The sequence below is a fragment of the Moschus berezovskii genome, chromosome 14 (genome assembly GCF_049115385.1).
Source record: "Moschus berezovskii isolate FMDL1 chromosome 14, NW_MosBer_1.0, whole genome shotgun sequence".
NCBI lineage: Eukaryota > Metazoa > Chordata > Mammalia > Artiodactyla > Moschidae > Moschus > Moschus berezovskii.
In genome coordinates this window covers 34,407,423-34,430,440 of record NC_142473.1, presented here as the reverse complement: position 1 = coordinate 34,430,440, position 23,018 = coordinate 34,407,423, and the positions used below count along the sequence as shown (strand labels likewise).

General features: G+C 53.8%; 1 protein-coding gene across 1 annotated transcript in view; it reads left to right on the top strand.

Moving 5' to 3' along the window:
- Positions 1-13,534, top strand: part of NECTIN1 (nectin cell adhesion molecule 1) — a 71,197-nt gene extending 57,663 nt beyond the window's left edge. The window contains exon 6 of the mRNA XM_055423216.2: positions 9,193-13,534. Within this exon, the coding sequence (XP_055279191.1) occupies positions 9,193-9,734 (542 nt within the window). The 3' untranslated portion in view covers positions 9,735-13,534. The remainder of the gene's footprint in view (positions 1-9,192) is intronic.
- The last annotated feature ends 9,484 nt before the right edge of the window (positions 13,535-23,018 follow it).

The following is a 23,018-nucleotide window of genomic DNA, read 5'->3' as shown; positions in this document are numbered from 1 at the left end:
GTCAATAAATGGCCCATGTTCTACGGTTATTATCTTGGCTCTGTCATTATCATTATTAATGGAAGGATCAAAACAAGCTGATAGAGGGGTAAACTGCCATCACAGCTTTGCAACCAGGATGTCTTTAACCTGTACCTGAGCTGGCTGCAGGGTGAGAAAGTGACAGGAAGAAACTCTTAGGATGGGAAGTGACCTGTGAGGGTATCATGCTGCTACAGAGCTGGACAGGAAGTGACCTCATGGAGACCTGAGCTAGGCTCAGGGATACAGGAAGTTGGGTGGTGGTTACTGGGCTCCAGGAGCAGAGCTTGGGCAAGTCCTGAGGATTCATTGGCTCTGAACCTGTTTCTCAGAAGTGGGAGACCTCATCTAGGGGTCCGTACAAGGCTCAGCTGCTGATAGAACATCCCAAAGCTGTTCAGGGGCTGTACCTACCTGTCTTCAGGGCTGTTCTGTCACCTCTCTAGCCAGGGGTCAGGAGGATGGTGGAATCACTTCTCACTTGCTCTTTTCTTCAACTCCCTGCCTTTGGCTCTCAGACTGGTTAAGATTGTAGAAGTGTCAGAGGGACACAAAATTTTTAAGGGCATGAACCTGCTGTGTCCCCCTTTGCCTGGCAAAGTAATAAACCTATTCTTTTCTACTTTACCCCCTCCCCAAAAAAAGAGGTGTCAGAGGTGGAGCCTGGGGAAAGCTGAGACAATCTAGGATTTGGGGGCTTCCCATAAGTTGGCAAGGATGGAAAGGCCAGAGTCACACACTTCTTACGCCCTTAAGAAAGTTTGAACAAAGGAAAGCTCAGAAAGAGCCTCCTGGGGGCATGAGCTCTGGCCCTGGGGCCATGTGGCACAGAAGGGTGAACACTGGTCATAAGGGAACATGGTCCTCTGGGGGAGGCAGGTCATGTGAGGGACAGCACAGACTTGGCCTGACTGTGTTTGCGTACGGGCTCTTCCTGGCTCTGTGTGGCCTTCACCTTGTAGAGCCTCCGCTTCATATGGAGATCAGCATATTTACCTCGGTCTTCTTATACTCATGCCAAGTCCACTTTCCACATCCCAGCACACAGCGTGGATGCCCTGCATGGGGACACCTTCCCCCCGCAGAGGACCACTGACACAATCACCGCATCTCCCTCAAGCAGGCAGGCTTTCTGGGGAAACTGCTGACTGGGAAATCAGGGGCAGAGGCCAAGAAACTCCAGAGCAATGACATCCCATTGATCCTATTCCCCAGCTGAGCGGACTGGCCAGAGGCCTCAGGGCCAAACAGTGTGCCCTACCCCAGAGGCAGGGCCAGGACAGGAAAGTCAGGGCCTCCCTTCTCCCAACGTCCAGGGAGACGCAGGACCACCGTGAAGGCAGGGCTGCTCATCAGAGAGAATCATCAGATCCAGGAGCAAGCGGGAAGGAAAGAGAGCAACTTCCCAGATCCAGGCTGGGAACAGAGAGGAAGGAAGGGAAACCAGTGTGGAGGTGAGCCATCTCCTAGGGCATGATCACCCCAATGGCACCCTCCGTGGGGTCTGTGGTCAGGCCGAGGTGGTCTTAAGGGAAAGGTGGACAGGGCAGGGGATCACAACAGGGCTCCAGCTGGAAGAGACACACAGCGTGTCCTCTCGTGCTCCCTGAGTCCAGAGCAGGGTGGGGGTGGTCACCAAAGATTCACACAGTGGGGGGTGAGAAGGGCCTTGTATAAGGGGACTCTGTTGTTGACAGCCCAGTTAAACAGGATCCAGGGAGGTGTGATGCTCGCGGAATCACTGATGGGCCCAGGAGCTGTGTAGCTAGCCTTCCCCAGGGGAAGGTCTCTCAGCCCCTCAGGAAGACTCAACCAGACAGCCTGAGCCTTTTCAGAGCTATTTGTTCTCATACTCAAGGGCAATATCCGCGCAGCCACCCACCCCACCCGCCTTCATCCCTGTCGACTGGTCTCTGGGGGGAACACATCCTTACCCTGTGCTTCTGCTGGTCTGGAGGGAATGCATGAATGAGATGGATAAGTGGAAATTTAATTTTTCATTCTGGCCATCCGTCCAGGTAATAGCTCTGCCCTGGGCTCATCTGGAGAGGGAGAGATGAAGAGCAGGGCGGGGAAAGGCGTGCAGCAAGGTGTATGCCTGAGACACATGTGTGTGCAGCGTCGCCGCATCGCCTGTACAGACCCACTTTATCCCTGACTTCTTGGGGGAGTCCCGGATCCTGGAAAAGGTCATCTCTGAGTTGTTCTTCCAAGGATGAGTGGTGGGCGGTGATGGGGAAAGTGGGGGTTCCCCGGCAAGGGGAGCATGTTGAAAGACAATGGCTGACCAAGTGGGCAGGAACAGAGGAGCAAGGCTTCCTCTCTCTTGGCCACAGGGAGCCTCTGAAGGGTGCTCAGCAGAGAAGCAGCAAGGTGAGGAGGGTGACTGAAACCGAGCGCCTGGGGGGCTGTGTGGATGGCACTTGGGAACCAGCTAGGGGTTGTGTGCACAATGAGGATTTTTCTAGAGGGAAACCACAGGCCAGGCTGTGGCCATGCAACTGAGAGCAGAGGAGACAGACCCACCAGAGTTTGCAGGTATGCTTCACGGGACCCTCTGGGAAGTCCATTTCCCAAGAGCAGTTTCATGGGTTTAGCCCTATAGCCGTAAAACAAACCTGTGAGTTCTCCTTCCTCCATTCTCTGGGGGCAATGCTGGGGGCAGAGAAGGAGCCCAGGGTACGGCCTTGACCAGACTAAAGAGGCCAAAGAAGGCGACATCGGTCCGGTCCATGGGACAGGGGTGTCCTGGGAAGAGTGTCCAGGGCCCTCCCAGGAGCCAGCAAGGAAGCCCCTGGAGTGCAGGGGGTCCCCAATTTCCATTTTCGGTGCAGAGCCCACTCGGGAAACAGGGTGGGGAGAGGGGGTGAAGGCAACAAGGTCTGCACCTTAGGCTGGGAGTTCTTCTGACCGAGGGTTGGTGGGGCTTGGAGGGCCCTCTGGAAGGGAGGGCTGTGTGAGCCTGTTGAGTAGGCGTGTGCCTCTGAGCGTGTGCCTGAGCATGGGCAAGCAGGCGAGCGCTGTCTTGAGTGCTGAGCGCGCAGAGGGCTGAGGGCCTTCGTGCCCTGCTCTGGGCCACACATGGCAGCCCGTTGGGGAGCCTGTGGGGTGGGCAGCTGCTTCCGCACCCCTGGGAGGATTCAGTTCTCCACCAGCACTGCCGTGACGAGGCCCTGCCCGCTGCTCTGCGTGGTGCGCAGCTGCTGCAGCTGCAGAAAGGCTTCCCAGAGCTTGACCTCAGGCCTCCCCACCCCCGCCCCCGGGCCTGCAGCGCTGCATGCCGGGAGGTGTAGTTCTCACAGCCTCCCTGGCCCAGGCTTCTGGGGCCTGCACTCTGCCTGCCTGCCTGAAGAAGCAGCGGGTGTTGAGAAGCCCAGATGTTCTGTTTGATCTCCTCTGGATCCTAGAACCAGACAGTAAACCCTAACTAACCCTCATTCCACCTCTGAGCCATCCAAGGCCCCCACATATCAGCCCACCCACCTCAGTCAGGAAACCCCTAGCCCCAAGGAAATGTGGATCTCCCACTGCCCCAGAGTCCCAGCCAGCGTGTGATCTCAGAGGGGAGGCTGCCGGCCCTCAGCAATGCGCCCGGCTGCCCCTTTGTTAGCGGAAGTGAGGGGAGCTGGTGGGGCCCCCACCAGGAAGCGCACAAGACCCCCACGGCCCAACTCTTCTCTCCTGCCAGCTGCGGCCTTTGAGGCTCTGCTCCTGGCATGAAGACAGGAGCTACTGGCTGAATGTGACAGCTGGAGGGGTGGAAGGGAGGGCGCTCCATCCATGCCAGGCAGCCGCTTTTGCTTACAAATGAGCTAGATCCCCACATCCACTCCCTCTACACCCTCACTCGGCATCTTCACATCGAAGTCTGCAAGGCTGGAAGGTCATCTTAACCAGTCCTCTGCCCCTAGACAGGCTGACCCTCAAGTTGGCAAAATAGCCAAGGTTCCCTTTGGTCCCAGAAATCTCCAGGGAAGAATGAGCTGGCTTAGGACTTAGGGCATGCTCGCATGCGTGCACTCAGTCGTGTCCGACTTTCTGACTCTATGGTCTGTAGCCCGCCAGGCTCCTCTGTTCATGGAATTCTCCAGGCAAGGAGTGGGACTTAGGGCAGGGGGGATTATATGAAGACTCTAGAGGGGGAAGAGACCTAGGGACTCACCTCTAAGACATGACCTTGCCTTTGTAGTATTCACTCACCAAATGTTCTTGAACTCTGACCATGTGCTAAGCAGCCTATGCACCTCAGGGTAAATCGGTGAGCCAAAACCACCGTCCCCATGGAGCTTATGCTTTAGTTTAAGGAGGACTGACAACAAATAACAGATAAAATACATTTGAAAAATTATGTGGTCATTTTGAAGGTGATATGGAGAAAAGAAAAAAGCAGGGTAAGGGATTCACAGTGCTAGGGGCAAGCTGTGATTTGCAATAAGTTAGTTAAGGAAGGTCTCTGTGAGAAGGTGGCCTCAATGAGAAGGAGGCAATGGAGTGAGCCTAGGACCTCTGGGGCAGGAGCCTTCCAGAATACAGAGCTGCCAGTGCAAAGGCCCTGAGGAAGCTGGGAGTGGAGCAAGCTGGGAGGAAAGCAAGAGATGAAGGCAGAGGCCAGATCATGGAAAGTGTCTTCAACTCTCAGAGTTTATGGCCTCTCTGTGGCTGCCGTGTTGAGAATAGTCTATAGAGGAAAGGGAATCGGGGAAGCCAGTTAAGCAGCTATTGCAATAATCCAGGTGAAAGATGACAGTGGCTGGGATCAGGGTAGTAGTGATGGAGAAAGGTGAGAAGAGGTCAGGTTCGAGATTTACTTTGAATTTGGATTTACAACTAGTTTGGGACACCAGCCACTCATGAAATGGGTAATACGGTTAACCTTACCATACCATGATGAGTGAGTAGCCCTCCAAAATTCAAGGTAGTCAAGTGAAAAGTAGGAGGGATTTGCTTTTTTTGGGTTTCTGTTTCTACAGAGAGCATAAAAGTAAATACAGTGGAACTAATGTACACAACTGTAACACTTTGAATTGTCAGTCCCCAATTACGATGATGCTGCCACCTCCTCCACCCCCTTCCCTGTTCCTGCAGAAAAGAAGAATTTTAGCCTCTTGAAAACTGGCAGAAGGACTAGAGCCAATCATGGTAGATCCTAATTTGCATTTATTGCAGGTTGTTCTATCAGGCTTTACTTTAATATGTTAGTATATGATTAACAAAATGGAATGAGCTATTGTTTATACCAGAATGAGAGCTACAGACTACTGGTACATAAAAATTCTGAAGAAAAAAGAGAAGTGTGAGCTGGAAATGAAAAAGCAAAACAAAGAAGAAACAGAAGCACTAAAATAGGTGAAGGGGATGAGGAAGGGCAATTGCTGTCAGGGGAATTAGCAGGAACAAAGATCTGCAGTAAAGAATGAACTTGGACAGCAAGCTGGCCAGACCCAAGATGAAGCTGCGTGATGGAAGTTTTGAAAGTCAGACTGACGTGGTCCAACAGGCAATGGGGAAATCATTGTGAGTCTTTGAGAAAGGGAGTGATGGTATCTACACAGTGAAAATTAACCTGGTGACTATGGATGGAGTGACTAAAGGGGGGCAGAGACCAAATGAAAGTGGGAGATTCAGGGATCTACTATAACAGTAAAACATGGTGTCAAGAGAGAAGCTGTTCAATAGGAAGAGTCAACAAGATCTGATGGCAGATTTTGACCCAAGAGATGAAGAAGGAATAGTCCAAGATAAATGAAATTCCAAGCCAGAAGAGTAGACAAATGGTGGTGGAGCTGTGGTGTTGAATGGAGGGGATTTGAGGGAAGATGGTGGACACATTGTGGGAGGATGGGGGTGGAGAGGATTCCAAAGGAGGATGTGCTAAACAGAAGAACGTTCAAAGCATGTCCCCAAATACTTGTCCTGTGAATGGTCCTTGAGTCACGAAGGGTGGGGTTTGTGTTCCAGTAGGCTAGGAAGCACTGCATGTTCCTCTTACAGTTCACAGTGTGCGTGAGAAGATCGGCTCTGATGCTTTGTCTACAGTGATATTTCCCAAAGAATTTGACCGCAGTATCTTTGCCCACCCTCTGAGCTGATGGCTCGAGGTTCCATGGTCACATCTGGGAAACAGTGGTCTGTGAGGCCTTTGGAGTTAAAGCCTCAGAGTTGTGGGGAGAGTTAGCTACCCAAGATGGTCTGAGAGCCAGCACGATCGAAGTAACTCATGACCCTGAGGCCAGGTCTTCCCCGACAACAGAGAGCAGAGGGTAAGGTCCGAGGATGGAGCCCCCAGCCAGGCTCCTGGAGCAGTGAGAAGGTCCCACAGTGCAGTCTGCACACAGAACTCTCCAAAAAGAAAGCCGAGGGTCAAGGACTCCTTGTATTTTTCAGAAGGCAAAGAAAATAAGTCAGAAAGGAAGGGTAGGTCTCTCTACCTGATGCCTTCCTTATTCTGCGGCCTCTCCAAGTCCTCATCATCTTTCAAGGCTTGGCCACAGTCTTCTCTCCTCCAAAAAGCCTTTCCAAGTGCCAGACCACAATGCTCTCTTGCCCTGCACTCCTGAAGCCCCTAACCACCAGCACCCTTGATGTCTGCATGCTGCTTTGCCTAAGAGTGTTGTTTGGTTCCTCAGCTGGGTCCCAAGTTGTGTCCTGTGACTAGTGAAATAAATAGATGGTCGGTGCGTGTTTGCTGAGTGGGTGGGTGAGTCGGTGGGTGGGTGGAGTGATGATGAGGCAGGTGGCAAGAGGCGAGAGCACGCAGGTATGGGCTGAGAACTGAAGAGGGAGCTGGCAGGTTGAAAGCACAGAGGCGGTCAGGTTCCTGCCAGCTGCCTCTTGGGCATTTCTTGTGGCGGCAGCTCCCACCTCGCAGGGAGCAGGTGTGCAGCCCTTTCCAAGGCGGTAGACAGATGGGACCTGGTGAACCAGGAGAAGACACTTGAGCTTCAGGGAGATTGTTCTGGAAGTGGGCGGTGAGGACAAATATTCCGTAAACATTTATTGGGCAGCCACTTGGTGACCAGCACTGAGGACATGGTGACAAGTGGGAAGCTGAGTCTTCAGTGGGTGTGCTTCTTTCTACCAACTCCCCCCTGTGAGAGGCCAGGAGCCTCTGGGTGGCTCTGAAACCATCGAGTGGCATTTCAGGGGCTCTGAAGAGCTCTGGTACCATAGGTCTCAGCGCAGCAAGAAATCGGCAAGAAGCAAAGTGATAGATCAGAAGTGATTTATTAGAATAGGATGCTTGTGAGGCTTACAAGCAGGTGGGCGAGGGGGTGCCACACCCCAAGAACTTACTGGGCTACAGTTTTATAATAAAAAAAAAAAAATGTGGGAAGGGAGAGAAGTCTTTGTCATTCTTGAGTAGACGTCATGCTTCCATCATGAATTCCTCCTCCAGGTTGAGCAGGGAAGTTTCCTTGTCCCTACATGGTCAAGCTAGGTCCACAAATTGCTGTTTTTTATGTGTGCAGAGACCATGTCCTAGGGATCATTAATTTACTGAGTTCACTGGTCAGGATGTGGGTCTCGTGTCACCATTGTTTTATTGCCTGGGGGCAGGTCTTGTGCTTCTGTCGCAGGGATTTTTTGCTAAGCAAGCCTGCTTGGTTTTGTGGTTAAGCAAACGTGCTTTCTTGAGTAATCATTAGCTTACAGGGGTCTCCCACATTTTTTCTACTTGCGATCCCCTAGTGGGATTAACTACTCGATCACCCACTTTGCTTTGTCTTTACACAAACGGACTCCTTCATTTGGTCCCCATGTTTTCACTAGCCCTTCTAGCATGAGCTCCTGGACAGCCCTTCATCTTCTCTTCTAGAATCCCTGCCCTGCTCCCGCCCGCTGCAGACAGCACATCACACACTCACACCCCAGACCAGCTCCACTTCTGGGAGGAGGGACTGGCCTCATAGGAGGAACAGGATTCCCACGGAGTGAGTGATGCTGAATCAGGGAGTGAGCTGGCAGAAACTGATTCCCAGAGGCCAAAACATAGGCCCACATCGACCCTCTCCCTTGGCCAGAAGAGAGGAGGGCTGAGAGCAGCCAAGGTCAGCTGCCCAGGCCTGCCCCAGACCTGCCCACCGGCTCCTCCTGTCCAAAGCCAGCCATGGTGTCCAGTGCCACCCTGTGGTGGTGCTGGGCACCGCCTCCCTCAGCCTCACCTGGGGACCCCTTCGGCCTCTGGCCTGGCCCCAGGGGCACCCACCCGGCCTTCCCTCCCCGCACCCTCTTCCTTTCTCTTTTCACTTTTTCTGCCTTCTAGTTTCTTCTCCATCCTTAGCGTGCACGTATTTGTACACACACATTCATCACAGCAGCACAGTATGTGGGCTGGTGTGACAGCAAGGGCGTGTGCCCGCACACGTGCTCTCCTGTGTATACTTGCCATCTTTGCTACACACGTGCTCTCACGCCCCCTTTCTGCACGGTCATGCTGAGTGTCTTCTGCTCGTCGCCCATGTTGGCTGCACCCCCGGCCCCCACCTTGCCCTGCAGGGCCAGACCGCAGCCAAGAACCACAGCCCAGGTTTCTGGCACACACAGGGCATCTACAGGGCCAGCACTGGGGCGCCCATCCTCCTCTCTGTACCCTGGGAGCAGATGGAGTCAGGCGTGGGGCACCCAGTCTGCTCCAGGCTCAGCGTCTCAGAAGCCAAGGTGTGGTGCTAGGGCACAGTGACCAGCAGGTGTCAGGCAGAGGGGCAGTGGTGACCTTCACATGGGCTCTCCATGCAAGAGAACCAATGATGTGTCATTGGCTGGTGGCCTCGGGAAAATCACTTAACCTCTGTAAGCCCTGTCTCGTTGGGTGCCGGATGGAAATGAATAGAATACTACTTTACGTGGTGTCAGGGACACTGGGCGTCATGCGACCGGTGTGGATACTGGGTCGTGGGTGGGCTGGCTCCACGTTCAAGGAGAAAGTCAGTGTGGAGGCTCTGGGGCCATGGGACTGTCTCTTCCTCTGTCTGCTCGGGCTCCAGCTACCAGCGCCACCCTCGCTGGTCTCCCGGATTGGAGGGGAAGGTTTGCCAGGGGCACCTCTGGAGCACGCAGGAGCCGGCCTTGGGCTCACTTCCTGCCGTCGCCTCCCCGTCTCCCTCTCTCCTTCCTTCCCTGCCACCCCTGGAGCAGACACTGACGCTGTCCCCTCCTCTTTTCCTCACCCAGAGTTCCCCTACACCCCGTCTCCCCCCGAGCACGGGCGGCGCGCCGGGCCCGTGCCCACGGCCATCATTGGGGGCGTGGTGGGGAGCGTCCTGCTCGTGCTGCTCGTGGTCGGCGGGATCGTGGTGGCCCTGCGCCGGCGCCGGCACACCTTCAAGGGCGACTACAGCACCAAGAAGCACGTGTACGGCAACGGCTACAGCAAGGCGGGCATCCCCCAGCACCACCCGCCCATGGCCCAGAGCCTGCAGTACCCGGAGGACTCGGACGACGACAAGAAGGCCGGCCCCCTGGGCGGGAGCAGCTGCGAGGAGGAGGAGGAGGAGGATGGGGGCGGCGACCGCAAGCTGGGCGGCCCCCACGCCAAGTACGACGAGGACGCCAAGCGGCCCTACTTCACGGTGGACGAGGCCGAGGCCCGGCAGGACGGCTACGGGGACCGGACTCTGGGCTACCAGTACGACCCCGAGCAGCTGGACTTGGCCGAGAACATGGTCTCTCAGAACGACGGGTCTTTCATTTCCAAGAAGGAGTGGTACGTGTAGACCCCGGGCCAGAGCCTCCGTCCCAGCCCCCACCCGCACGCCCCCTGCCCGCCCCCGCCGGAGCTCGCCAGAGACTCACGCGGCTGCCCGGGAAACCTGGGAGCCCAGGGCACACGACCTGGCTTGGTTTTGATTTCTTCCCTGCCCCCTGCCCCGCCCCATGGTGTTGTGTTCACTGTGGCTTCGGTGTTGCTGTCCCTTTCCTTCCCGAACCACCCGCTTCCCGCCGCCCTCTGCAGGGAGCCCTGTTCTCGTCTTGTGTACCTGGGCGTCCCTCCAGGGTTTGGGGAGCCAGCCCTCCCCTGCCCCCAACACTGGAATTTGTTCGCGTCCTTCCGCTTGCTGGTGGAGCTTGCTGATGGACGGCTGAAGGGGCTCCAAGAGGAACAGCCCCCTCCCCTGGACCCCAGATGCTGCTCATTTTTCCCTGGGAGAGGGAGCCCAGCAACCTCCCCATCCCACCACCAGCTGACACAGGGGGAGTTTGGACCCCTGGTCTAGGCAGCCATGGCACGCAAGAAGTAGGGGGTGGGAACAGCTTTTCCAAAGCACCCAGGGCTGTCTTTGTTTGTTGCGTGAATCAAGTTGAGGTCCCCACCTGCAGCCTTGGGCAGTGTGTTTTCCTGAAGGCTGGTTTTACTTTTTCTTTTCCCTCATCGGCCTCCCGAGAGTTAAGTTGGCACAGCTCTGTTGGTTCCTGTTCGCCCGTCTGCACCCCACCTAGCAGGACTGCAGGTCACTCTGGTCCACACTTCCCATGCACCTCTACCAACACATACCCACACCTACATGCACACACACGTCGTTCGTGTCTACCCGTGCTCCCCCTGGGGTCACATGCCTTACCCAGGCTGGACACTGCCCAAGGCCCGCCTCTCTGCCCCACCTCTCCCCCTCCTTCCAGCAGAGAATGGGACAGCAGGGCGCGGGGAGGGGGGCAGCCTTCAGAAGCTTCCAGGGAGAGCTGAGGCAAGCCCCCTAGGTGCCTCCACCCTAGCATCTCAGGCTGGCCCTTAACCGCTTCCTACAGCATGGAAGTTTCTTGAATTTCTCCCTATCTATCAAGTGCTAGCAACTCTTGATTCTCTTGGGGAGTCAGAGCTGGGATCCCAGAAAGGAGTGACCTCCGGGAGTGGAGGAGGATCCATGCAGAGGGCACTGGAGAAGGCAGCAAGCACAGTAGGAGCTCCACCATCACGGACTGATGAGACTCTAGAGTGCAGGGAGCTCCTCGCCCACCCACAAGAAGGCCAGTGCATCGGCCCTGGGCCTGCCAGACAGCATGAGGGGAGGCGGGGTCAAGGATCCTGAGTCAGCCATTCCTGCTCACCACCTGCCCTGTCCTGCTCAGTTCTCCCTGGTCATCATTCTAGGTGGGGTGGCGGGGGAACCCTAGAGATGCTTTCCCTTTGAGTTGTAGATTCCCTTCTTGAATGGGGCTCTGGGTTCCTGTCAGTCACCCAAGACCGATGGTCTTCCCGTGGACACCTTGGAGGAAGGCCCCTCCCGGGCCCCCTCTCTGTTCCCCCAGCTCAAAGTGCCTCAGTTCCTCCATCTGCCCAGCCCATCCCCCCCAGCACTCTGGATGGGAGAGACCCTGGGATGGGAGAGGCAGGTTCGTGTCTGCCCACGAGGATTCTGGTGAACTCAGCCCAGGGTGCAGAGGCTCTGTGGGAATGGCAAGTGTTGAGGGGAGGGAGGCAGACCACTCTGTGCCCCACGGGCACTGACCCACCCTTGCCATAGGCTTCCCAAGGGAGCCCCCCACCCCCTGTCCTACTCCTCCCCTCCCTGTTGCTGCTGTTGAACCCCTAGCCAGCTCCATCTCTGCCCTGGCAACCCTGGACCCACCAGTGGGGTCACCCTTCTTGCCCAGCCCCCACTGCCCTAGCCCTAGCCCAGTCCACCCAGTAGCCACGTAGCAGAAGTCTGAAGCCATGCCAGCCCTGGGGCGGCGCTCCCCTCTCTTGGCATTGGGGGTACTGGATGGGGTGGAGTTGGGAGAAAATTCTGGAGTCTTTCTAGCCACAGGGCAGAGAGGGTGGAGGAGCTGGGCTGCATTTCCCAGCAATATTAGTGTCCCCTCACCCCAGGGCAGAGGAGCTTTTCCATGTTACATCACTGCCCCATCCCGCCTCATACCACTCTGGCCCCTCTGCTTGGCCCCCTTACCCCCTAGCAGGAGGAAATCCCAGGGGCCTGTCTGATAGAGGCATTCTCCACCCCCTTGAAATCACAAGACTGAAAGGACTCCTCTTGTGTCTCCCTTATCCTGCACTGCCACCCTCCCTTCCTCTTTCTGTGATGGACTTAGGAGGCCGCCAGGCCTAGCCAAAGCACTGAGTCCCCCTTAAGGCAACTCCCAACCCTCCTTTCCAGCAAAGCACAAATTTGGGGGTCCGTGCCACATGTGTGGGCCATGTGGGAGGCTCCAGACTTGCCAGAGGCCCATCAGCAGCGTGCCCAGCCGGGGTGCTGCTACCTGGGGCCGAGAGCAGGCGTGAGGCTGGGGTCAGCACTTGGGCCTGCAGAGATGGGGTTTTGTGTGCCCTGAGTTTGTGGGGAGGTGGCTACTACTGCTGGGCCCGCAGGCAGCTGGCATGGAGAGTGGGGGAGGGGATCTGGCCCAGCAGAGACCAGGACGTCTTGCTTCTCCTCTGTGCCCCCAGCATGAACTGAGCTTCTGCCTTTTGCTGGAAATGAAATAAACTTGGTCTTCATTGTGCCAAGGCCTCCCCACTTGTCATCCTGCCTCTTGTGACCCTCACGGTCCTTGCCCGCCCCCTCCCCCACTCCACCAATACCCCTCCTTTCCTTAAGATTTTGATACTGTTCTAATGTGTAACAACCCTCCGAATCCCCTTTGATCAGAAGGATCTGAAGAGCAGCAGCACAGAATCGGGGAACGCAGGCATGCACACGCAGCTACGTCAGGCCCAGTCCATGCATGCATGAGTCTGCACAGGTGCCCGGCACATACACGGGTGCTCACCCCCAGCCCCACAGACACACCAGGGGGCTGTCCTGGACCTGCTGAAAGCCCTTCAGGAAAAATAGATGACCCAGCACTCGGGCCATAAGAAAGACTCACTCGGGCCCTGTCTCCCAGGCACGAGGCCCCCGCCCTCCCCCCCGGCACCCGCCAACCCCTGCCATGTGCCCGAGTCACTGGTGCAATAAATTTTCTGCCATCCTCCCGAGCAGAGGAATTGGGGATCGAGTGAGGTGATGTGGGCAGCTCGCCTGGAAGGAGGGGAGGGCAGCCAGGCCTCCTGGAAGCCACACAGAGACCTCCTAGGCCTGATTGCCCCCCAGGAGTCTGCAGGTGGGCCCCCCAGGCCCCAGGCCCAGGGGGAGATGTGCCAGGGGTCCCTGTGCCATAAGGTACTTCCGGGACCTCGCTGCTGCTGCTGCCACCCCCCAGGTGTGAGGCCAGAGGAGCCCCCTTCCCACTGGTGCTGCTGCTCTTTCGACTCCTGCTGTGAGGAATGGGATTCTTGGCCAGGAAAACAAAAGTGGTTTTCTTTTTTTTTTTTTTTTTTATAAATGGAAAGAAAATCCAGGAGAAGCTGTCCCCCTCCCCACCCCTCAAAGTGTGATGCACTACCTTTGCTTCAATTTCTTAGTCACTGTTTTCGTCTTTGGTCCAGGGACCACCCAGAAGATTCTCCTGGTTCTAACCCAGGGGGTGTTTGCATCACCCCCTTTTACTTGTATAAGAAAAAAAAAAATGATGGGTTGAAAAATGTACTGAGGAAAAAAAAAAATGTACTTTTTTATAAATAAAGTCTTTAAAACAACCCTGGTTGCCTCGCGTCACTCAGGAGCTGGGCCCTTCCCCACGGCTGTTGGGGCAGGGCAGGGTACAGCTGGGTTGAGGCTGGAGCCCAAAGCAAGAAAGGCAGCCCCCACCCCATGCCCCAGGTCCTGTGGTTCTGGGACAGTGACTCGTACCCCAAAGGACCCTCTGCACAGGCCAGAGGAGCCCCCTCCCCTACCCTCTTGCAGGAGCCCCAAGAGCGAACATGCGAGTCCCGCCTGGGTCCTCACCACAGCTCACAGGCTGCTGCTGAACCATCTTCCACACAAGGGGAGCGACCGTGGCCCACAGCCTCGGAACGGCTTGGCTGTTCAGGCACAAGCAGTGAGGACCTGCAGGTTGAGAGACTGGGGAGACCAGTCGTGCAGAGGGAGGGACCTGTGCTGGCTGGACCCCCTGTCCTCCTGCCCCAGAGCTCCTACTCAGGCTCCTTCAACTCTCCTCTTTACCCCACCTCCCCACTGTCCTGCTGCTTCCTGCCAAGTCCCCTCCTGTGGCTGTTAGGAGAGGCAAACCAGCAGTGTCACACCTGTCGTGTTAGACAGATCCCCAGGGACAGGACGGAGACAAGAGCTTTATCCTTTCATCTTTGGGGAGGATCCTGCCGGCTGCATCCCCTGCAAGCTCTCAGAGACCCCACCGCATCCCCCCCTCCCCAGGAGGTTGGTTGGAGGAAGGTCTCCTGCTTCCTTGGTGACCTCCCCCTCCCCATCCAGTACCATCTGCTTCCCATCTCCTGGGCTGGAATGCAGGACAAATCGATCCTGGGGTGGGAGTGGCAGGGGCTTCAGTGACTGCCCCCCTGCCAGCCACCCCAGCGGCATCTCCTTTCAGTGAAATCCACACCATACCCTCCCTGAGAAAAGGGGGTGGGGACCCTGGAAGCCTACACAGTGGCCCAGCAGCAAGCCCTCCAGCTCCTCTGGGGCAAGACCACGCCCTCCACACCTAGGAATGGGGCTGGAGGAGTTGGAGGCGGGAGTAGGAGAAGCCAGCAGCTGCTGGCAGCTGGCTGGGCCCCCCACTCAAAGGCCAAACCCAGCACCCCAGACTGTGTTTGGATATTGATACTTGAATGAGATGCAAATCAGTCGCTTAAGCGGTCACTTCCTCAGTTTTCCAGGCTGTCCATTTAAGTTAATTTCTAATTTGTGCAGGCAATAAATGCTTAATTACATTATTAATACATTGGAAGAGAGCAATGGACAGGATGTCCTAATTGGCATTTAACTAGAACGTTCCGGCAAATTAGCCAAGACTTTCTCCAGCAGTGGAAGGAGGGCAAGCCGATTAGTCCCAGGCACAGCCTCTCCAGGTTGGAGAAGCCAGACCCAGCCCCATCCCCCAGGGTACCAGAAGGCCGGGACATACCTAGCTTTCCAGTTGAGCTAGGCTTTGGAAGAATATCCAGCTAGTTAGGGCACTTCTGCCCAAACCTCAACCCTTGCCCCCATCCCCTACCCCATCCCCACCCTCAGCAGAGCAGAGGACCAGACCCTGGATGGCTTGGAGACAGGATTCATCTGAGAGGCTAAGATCCCCCTGGGGTGTGCCCATCAGTGCCCTACCTCAACTATAGGACTAGAACTTAGATAGCTGGGTGGCCAGAGCTCTTCTCTGGAAATCATGGCAGCCTCTCTCCCATCCTCCTTACCTTACCCTCTGCAGATGGTTAAGGGAAAGAACTTGAAGAATTGAAGGATTCATTTACCTTCTCATGAAATCCATTCATTTGGCCACCCTGAGCCAGGCACTGTGCCACCCTGTGAGAGTCCCACCCAGAATCCCTGTTTTCAAAGAATTCAGATCTTCTAGGGTCTTAAACCCCCAAACAGTGCCATACTAGCCACGGACTGAAGCAAAGCTATGTGCAAAGTGCCATGGTTGCACTGAACAGGAAAGTCTCATTTTGTCTGGAAGGTCTGAAAGGCTTGTAGCTGAGGTCACATGTCCCCTGGACCTTGAAGGATGTGTGGGAGTTCTCCAGACCAGAGGTATACTAAGAGTATTCCAGGCCAACTTGGAATTTAGCATCTTAGTTCAGTTCAGTTCAGTTCAGTCGCTCAGTCGTGTCCGACTCTTTGAGACCCCATGAATCACAGCACGCCAGGCCTCCCTGTCCATCATCAACTCCCGGAGCTCACTCAAACTCATGTCCACCGAGTCGGTGATGCCATCCAGCCATCTCATTCTCCGTCGTTCCTGCCCTCAATCCCTCCCAGCATCAGAGTCTTTTCCAATGTGTCAACTCTTTGCATGAGGTGGCCAAAGTATTGGAGTTTCAGCCTTAGCATCAGTCCTTCCAGTGAACACCCAGGGCTGATCTCCTTTAGAATGGACATATTAATTGTTCTAAAAGAGATCATTCTAGTTCAATACTCTCATTTGGCACATGGAGAACTGAAGCCTAGAAAGGAAACTAAGGTTTGGCAGCCAGACCATCAGAAAGCATGTGCTGAACATGCTAAAGGGCAAGACCATGTCTAGTAGGAGCAGGAGGAGTCCAGGGGAAGGGGTAGCACCAGGCACTAGTGTCTCAGTTCCCTGCCACCAGTGTAGTGTGAACACCCACGGGGCATAAACAGGGCTTTCAGAAGCCACACTTTGTGTCGAGTGGAGCCGTCAAAGCCCAATAGAGCCCACTGGGACGACTTCCTAGAAAAAACAAAGTGACTCTGGTCCCAATTCTGATGTAGTTTTTTTTTTTTTTCCCACACCACCAAGCAAGCAACTCGATTCTAACAGAACCTACCCAGAGATAGTATCAGATCTCACAAGCTGAGGGCTCAGCCTCAGAAGACTTCTCCTGCTTCAGGTGCCAATCACAAGTCCAGATGGTTTCCCTGTGCTTTTGACCTACTGGCTAAGAAATCAGAGGTTCCCATGATTCCCTCCCTACCTTTGATTAATTTGCTAGAGCAGCTCATAATAGACTTTAGGAAACCGGTTTACTTGCTAGGTATCTGGTTTGGTGTAAAAGGATTCAAACCAGGAACAGCCAGATGGAAGAGATGCAGAGGGCAAGGTATACAGGAAGGGGCATGGGTCCTCCATGCTCTCTCCAGGAAGTACCCTCTCCCAGCACAAAAAGTCCCTCCAAACCCGTCCTTTTGGGGTTTTATGGAGGCTTCATCACATAGGCATGATCCATTAACCTATTGGCCGTTGGTGACTGAACTCAATTTCCAGCCCCTCTCCCCTCCGCAGAGGTCAGGGATGGGGCTGCAATTTCCCAGCCTCTAATCGCTTGGTTGGTTCGCCTGGCAACCAATCCGGATCCTAGGTGCTTTCCCAAAGTCAGCTCATTAACACAGACTCAAGTGTGGTTGAAAGGGGTGTCTTAAGAAAATCAAGACACTTTTATCACTCCTATTCCTCAGGAAATTCCAGAAGTTTTAGGATTTGTACCAGGAACAGGATGACCCTGTTATAAGTCTTAATATCGCAGGTGGTATCTGTGATGGTTTTGTGGAAAAAGAGGCACGCAGTTGGGTGGGAAAGTGGAGGAGAAAAGGGCTCTGGGAAAGCTCCAGGAGAGCGTTCCCAGCCAGACTCCTCAACAAGTCCCTCTGCCCTGTACCCATAGCCAGAGGCTTCTGGGGAGCGGCTCTTGGGCTCCACCTTGGTCCCGGCTTATAGGACCCCCAAACCTTACTTTATCTGTTGATTGACAGTCCTGATGTCAGACCTTTGGTCAAATCCCACTCCCCCACTCCCCACCATCAACTCGCAGATGAGAAACTGCAGGCACCACCCTCTCCCTCCCCTCCTCTCTGCCAGCCACTCCTTCCCCAGCTGGAGGGTGCCCTCCCTTCATTCCCTGGGGCCTCATCTAAGCTGGCCCCACTGGCCCTGCTGCATCCAAGCTCCTCTTGAGATGAGAAACATCTAGGAATGGACTTGCTTGGCTCAGGAATCAGCCCCAAGGCATCATCAACACATATATCACAGGCCCCATTGAGCCAGAGAACTCAGCCCTGGACACACAAACCAAATCACCTAGGGATTTTAAATATCGAATATCCAGGCCCCACCCCAGGCCAGTAGGATCAGAGCTCTGGAGTGGGGCCCAGACAGGTATATTTTCAACAAACACCCAGGAGGTCAAATGGACAGCCAGATTCAGAGCCCCTAGTATAGAGGCAGAGGTCGTCTGAGGTGTCAATCATGAGGAAGAGGCAAATCTTGAGAAACTGGGACTGAAGGGTGGGGAGGTGGGCACTTCGGTGAGTTAAGGCACAGAAGAGTTTGGGTACCAAATACGCTATGTACCATCATCATCATCAATCATCTTCATCATCCTCATCCTCATCCCTCCTGAGATGGGATCCAGGTGACAGTGATTGCAATAGAGACCAGTCCCTGGAGGAAACCAAGGAGCCAGGATGGAGCTGTGCTTGTAATGCTAGCAAAGCAGATTTTCTGGTTTTAGAACATTTCTGAGCCCTTGGCCTCTGGGCACCTGTCAGAAAGCAAAGTGGGATCCTGAAAGCCCAGGCAGGAAGTCCTGCAGGTCCATCCCAAATGGAGACCTTGCTCCATAGTGTTACCATCTTGGAAGGAGTGAATGAAGTTTATGAAGAAAAGTGACAGTCCCCTTACAGCCCTGTGAACGGACGAGGCAGGACCCTCTGGGAGAGACAGAGGGCGGAGGTGGCATGCCTGTACCCCAGGAGCCCTTTCCTCTCTGCCCGAGCACTGGCTGGAGGACCCCCCAGAGCCTTCTCTGAGGAAGGTGTTCTATTCCACAGGGAACACAGACCTTGGGGGGATGACTGACTCAGAGACCTGCAGGCTGGGGTGCCCTCAGCCTGGACTCCTCGCACACACTTTCCCCTCAGTTAGAGGCCAGCTCATCTCCATGGGACCTTCAGCTGCACGAGAGCCTCCATGGATGAGAAAAGAGTCAGCAAGTGATGGAACCACGCCAGCTGCCTCCCCACCAGGCTGCATGCCCTTGGGCCAGGCATCCTGACTTATCCATCCCTAGCACCCATCCCAGGGTGGGCAGAGTAGGTGGTCAATAAACATTCAACAAACGAGAATTTGCAGGGGGCGTGGCCCAAACTCTCTGAGGCAGGGCTGTCCCCAAGCATCCCTGGTGCCTCTAAAGATGGGCAGCTCACTACCTCTGGAGCTAAGCCCCACCATCAGAGGGCAACTTCTCTATTCAGACAGAATGTCCCTCCCCTACGTTTCACCCGTTAGTCTAGGTATTTCCCGGAGAAGATAGCCTGGCCTTCCTAAGCAAGTCCTTCACTTCTCAGTTGGCTCAGAGGTAAAGAACACACCTGCCAATGCAGGAGACCCAGGTTCAGTCCCTGGGTTGGGAAGATCCCCTGGAGGAGGGCACGGCAACACACTCCAGTATTCTTGCCAGAGAAATCCCTTGGACGGAGGAACTTGGCGGGCTATAGTCCATGGGATCGCAAAGATTTGCACACGACTGAGCGACTAAACAACAACAGCAGCTCCTGGCCAAACCTCTTTTTCATAGGTTTCTTCCTCTGCTCTAGTCATCAGGCCATTTCACAACACATCTGTTAGGAACCCGGACTCAGGAGTCGGGCAAACCTGGGTTCAAGTCTTGGCTGAGTTGACCAACAGCTGTGGGAAAGCATTATCACAATGCCCAGCACAGAGAAAGTCTCAAACCTGCATCAAAAATGCCTGTGATCTTTGAACTTTGGGTGGTCATAGCGTATCTATCTGTAAAAGTTCATTGATTGTAACAAATACACAACTCTGGTGTGGGATTTGGGTAGCAGTGGCTGTGAATATTTGAGGGGCAGGGGGATATATGGGAAGTCTCTATCTTTCACTCAGTTTTGCCAGAAACCTAAAACCGCTCTAAAAAATAGCCTTTAAAAAAAAATCCCAGCTACTCCAGCTGTTCCTGGAAAAAAAGAAAAAGAAAAAACCATTACCGGCTCCCTCCCATTCTGAGGACCAGGGAATAAATACGGTTTCCTGGAACTGATCTGACCAGCAGGGGATGGGGGTGGAGGGGTAGGAGATTATCTGCGTGTCTTCCCTGAACCGGGTCTGCTCTCGCTTACTCTGTGGGCATAGTCCACCCAGCTGACCTCATGGTGGTGGCATGGGACACAGAGGGGCTTCATTCTGGTGGTTAAATCTCTGGATGGATGGTGGATAGATGGATGAGTAAACCTGTGAGTCCTTTTTGTGTGTGCTGCCTCTAAGCAGATCTCTCTCACCCTGTACTTGAGCTGTCTACTTTTTTCCCCCTAAATGTGGTGATTTTCATGTATCTCTGCTGTGTTTTATCTTAATGACAGAGGCAGCATTTCAGCCTGTTGTGATCCTTGCAGATGCTGGTTCTATCACCAGTTTAGTTCACAGCAGACATTTATTGAAAACCTGGTAGAAGGAAAGAGGCAGGGCTTTAAGGGCCACTGACCTCAATTCAGTCCCTAGTTCTGCCACTCGTGGGTTGTATGGACCTTGGGCAAGTCGCTTGCCTTCCCTGGACTTTATTTCTCAAGCCAAGTGAACAGAATTCCGGGATGAATAAAGATAGCTGTATATAGAGAAAGTTAGCTGTAAAGTAGATAACAGTGGCACCCACCTCAGAGGGCTGCTGTAGGGATTAAAGGAGAATCATCCTTTGGGGTTTCCCTGGTGGCTCAGATGGTAAAGTATCTGCCTACAGTGCAGGAGACCCAGGTTTGATCCCTGGGTCAGGAAGATCCCCTGGAGAAGGTCATGACAAGTATTCTCAACTGGAGAATCCCATGGACAGAGGAGCCTTGCAGGGGGGTCCATGGGGTCGCAAAGAGTCAGACACAACTAAGTAACTAACACTTTCACATCCTTTGTAAAGTACTTAACACAATGCCAAGAACAGAGTGAGTGCTCAGTTAAGCTAATATTAGCTCTTAATATTATTTTTACCACTATGCGTCTTCCCTAAGCAGCAGCAAACTGCAGCAGGGAAACAGAACCTGTCATGGAAACTTCAGGCATTAGGATTCTCACCAAGTCCAAGTAGAATTCCAGCTATACGCCTTCCCGGCTATGGGGTGACCACCATCCACTGAGTTTCTTCCTCCCTGATTTGCATCATCTTACATGACTAGCCACTAGCTGGTGGGAGGGGCACAGGCGTGGAGGGACTGTGATGTGTCCCTCACAGCCATGGCCTTGGTGGGGATCCCTGTGCTAAGACATCTCTTGGTGGTGGGGAACTGGGGCCAGCTACAGGAACATGAGGCCACATTTTCTCCAGAGCAGGTTCTTTGATCCCTGGGTCAGGAAGACTCCCTGGAGAAGGACATGGCAACCAACCCACTCCAGTGTTCTTGCCTGGGAAATCCCATGAACAGAGGAGCCTGGCAGGGTATAGTCCATGGGGTCACAAAAGAGCAGGAACAACTTAGTGACTAAACAACAACAACAAATTCTTAGTTTTAAAAAATGTTTATTGAAGATTACAAACAATATAGTGTCAAATCTTTTTTTTTTTTTTAAAGCCCTGGTCTGGAAGGCACCAGCAAGGTGGTGTCTGGGGTTGAGCCTGGGGTGTGTCCTATTTTCTTTGAGCTCTTCATATTATTTTATGTATTTATTTATTTTTGGACACGAACCCTGCAGTGGAAGCATGGAGTCCTAACCACTGGAGAACCAGGGAATTCCCAAAGTGTCAAATCTTAAAGGAACAACTCTATATGTATACATCCATGTCATATATGGGCTTACCTAGTGGCTCAGAAGGTAAAGAATCCACCTGCAATGCAGGAGGCCTGGGTTTGATCCCCATGTTGAGATGATTCCCTGGAGGAGGGCATGACAACCCACTCCAGTATTCTTGCCTGGTAGAATCTCATGGACAGAGGAGCCTGGCAGGCAGCAATCCATGGGGTTGCAAAAAGACAGACATGACTGAGTGACTAAGCAACGTATCATATTATAAAGACCCTTGTCATCAGCCCCAGATCAAGTCACAGAGGCCCCCATTCTGGAACTTCACATAAATGGAATCATACAGAGTGTGTACTTACTTGTGTGTCTGGGTTCCTTCACTCAATCCAATGTCTGTGAGATGTATCTGTGTGGTGTGTTTTCCTGGCTGTGTAATATTCCATTGTGTGAATGTGCCACAAGGTAGCCCTCTATTCTGACATTAGTGGATATACATGTGGTTTCCAGTTTGGGGAAATTATGAGTAAAACTGCTACAAAGAATCTTGTATGTAACTTTGGGGCACTTGCTCATTTCTCTTGTGTGTGTATGCAAGAGCGGAATTAGGATTAGTATGTGCGTGTGTGCCAAGTCACGTCAGCTGTGTCCAACTCTTTTCAACCCAAGGTCTGTAGCCCATGGCTCCTCTGTCCATGGGATTCTCCAGGCAAGAATACTGGAGTGGGTTGCCATGCCCTCCTCCAGGGGATCTTCCCAACCCAAGGACTGAATCTTTGTGTCTCCTGAGGCTCCTGCTTTGTAGCCAGATTCTTTCCCCCGAGCCACCAGAGAAGCCCATTAGGATTAGCAGATACAGCCAACTTTCCAAAATGGTTGTGCCAATGTATGCTCCAGTGTTAAAAGGGTTCTGATGTCCCCACCTCCTTGCCCACACTTGATATCATCTTGTCCTTCTAGATTTAGCCATCTGCCAAAGGCATAGTAATATCTCATTGTGATTTTAATTTGAATTTCCCTGAAGACTAAGGATGTCGACACTTCCATATGACTATCAGAGATTTGGAGTTTTGTGAGGATCCTTGACTTAAAACTGTTTTAATAAATTGTCACGCATTCTCTGGAGTAGAGGTTAGTGTCCATCCAGTCACACTGTGTCCTCTGAGGTCTGGCCCCTGTTTTGGGATGCCCTGTGACTGAAATGGGGAGAAGGCAATGGCAACCCACTCCAGTGTTCTTGCCTGGAGAATCCCAGGGACGGAGGAGCCTGGTGGGCTGCCGACTATGGGGTCGCACAGAGTCGGACACGACTGAAGCGACTTAGCAGCAGCAGTGACTGAAATGAGCTGTTGAAGGGTCATGATGTTGACACCAGGTGGAATGAGTTGAGAGACCCTCCTTTGCTCCACACAATTGATTCATAAGCAATGCAGATTTCATGGAGTTTCACCAAAAATGAGGCAGGGGATCATGAGCCACACCCAGATGGGCTTTTCACTGATGACTTTAATGGGTTGGCAGGGAAGTGCAGGTGGTCAGGGCCGGACCACAAGCAGGAGACAGGGAACCTGCTAGAAAGACGCCTGGACTAGGAGCCAGGAGGCTAAGCTCTGCTTCCTCTTTCTGCCGCTTCACACAGAGTGACCTTGAGCAACACCCTTCGCCTCTCTGATTCCATGACTTTATACACATGGAACAAGGAGCTGGGGAAATGGGAGCTTGGTGGCCTCTCCTGGGCAATCCCTGCACATAAAGCCGGGCTGGGGTGACAGGTCCCTGGCAGCCCCGACAGTGATGAATCACCA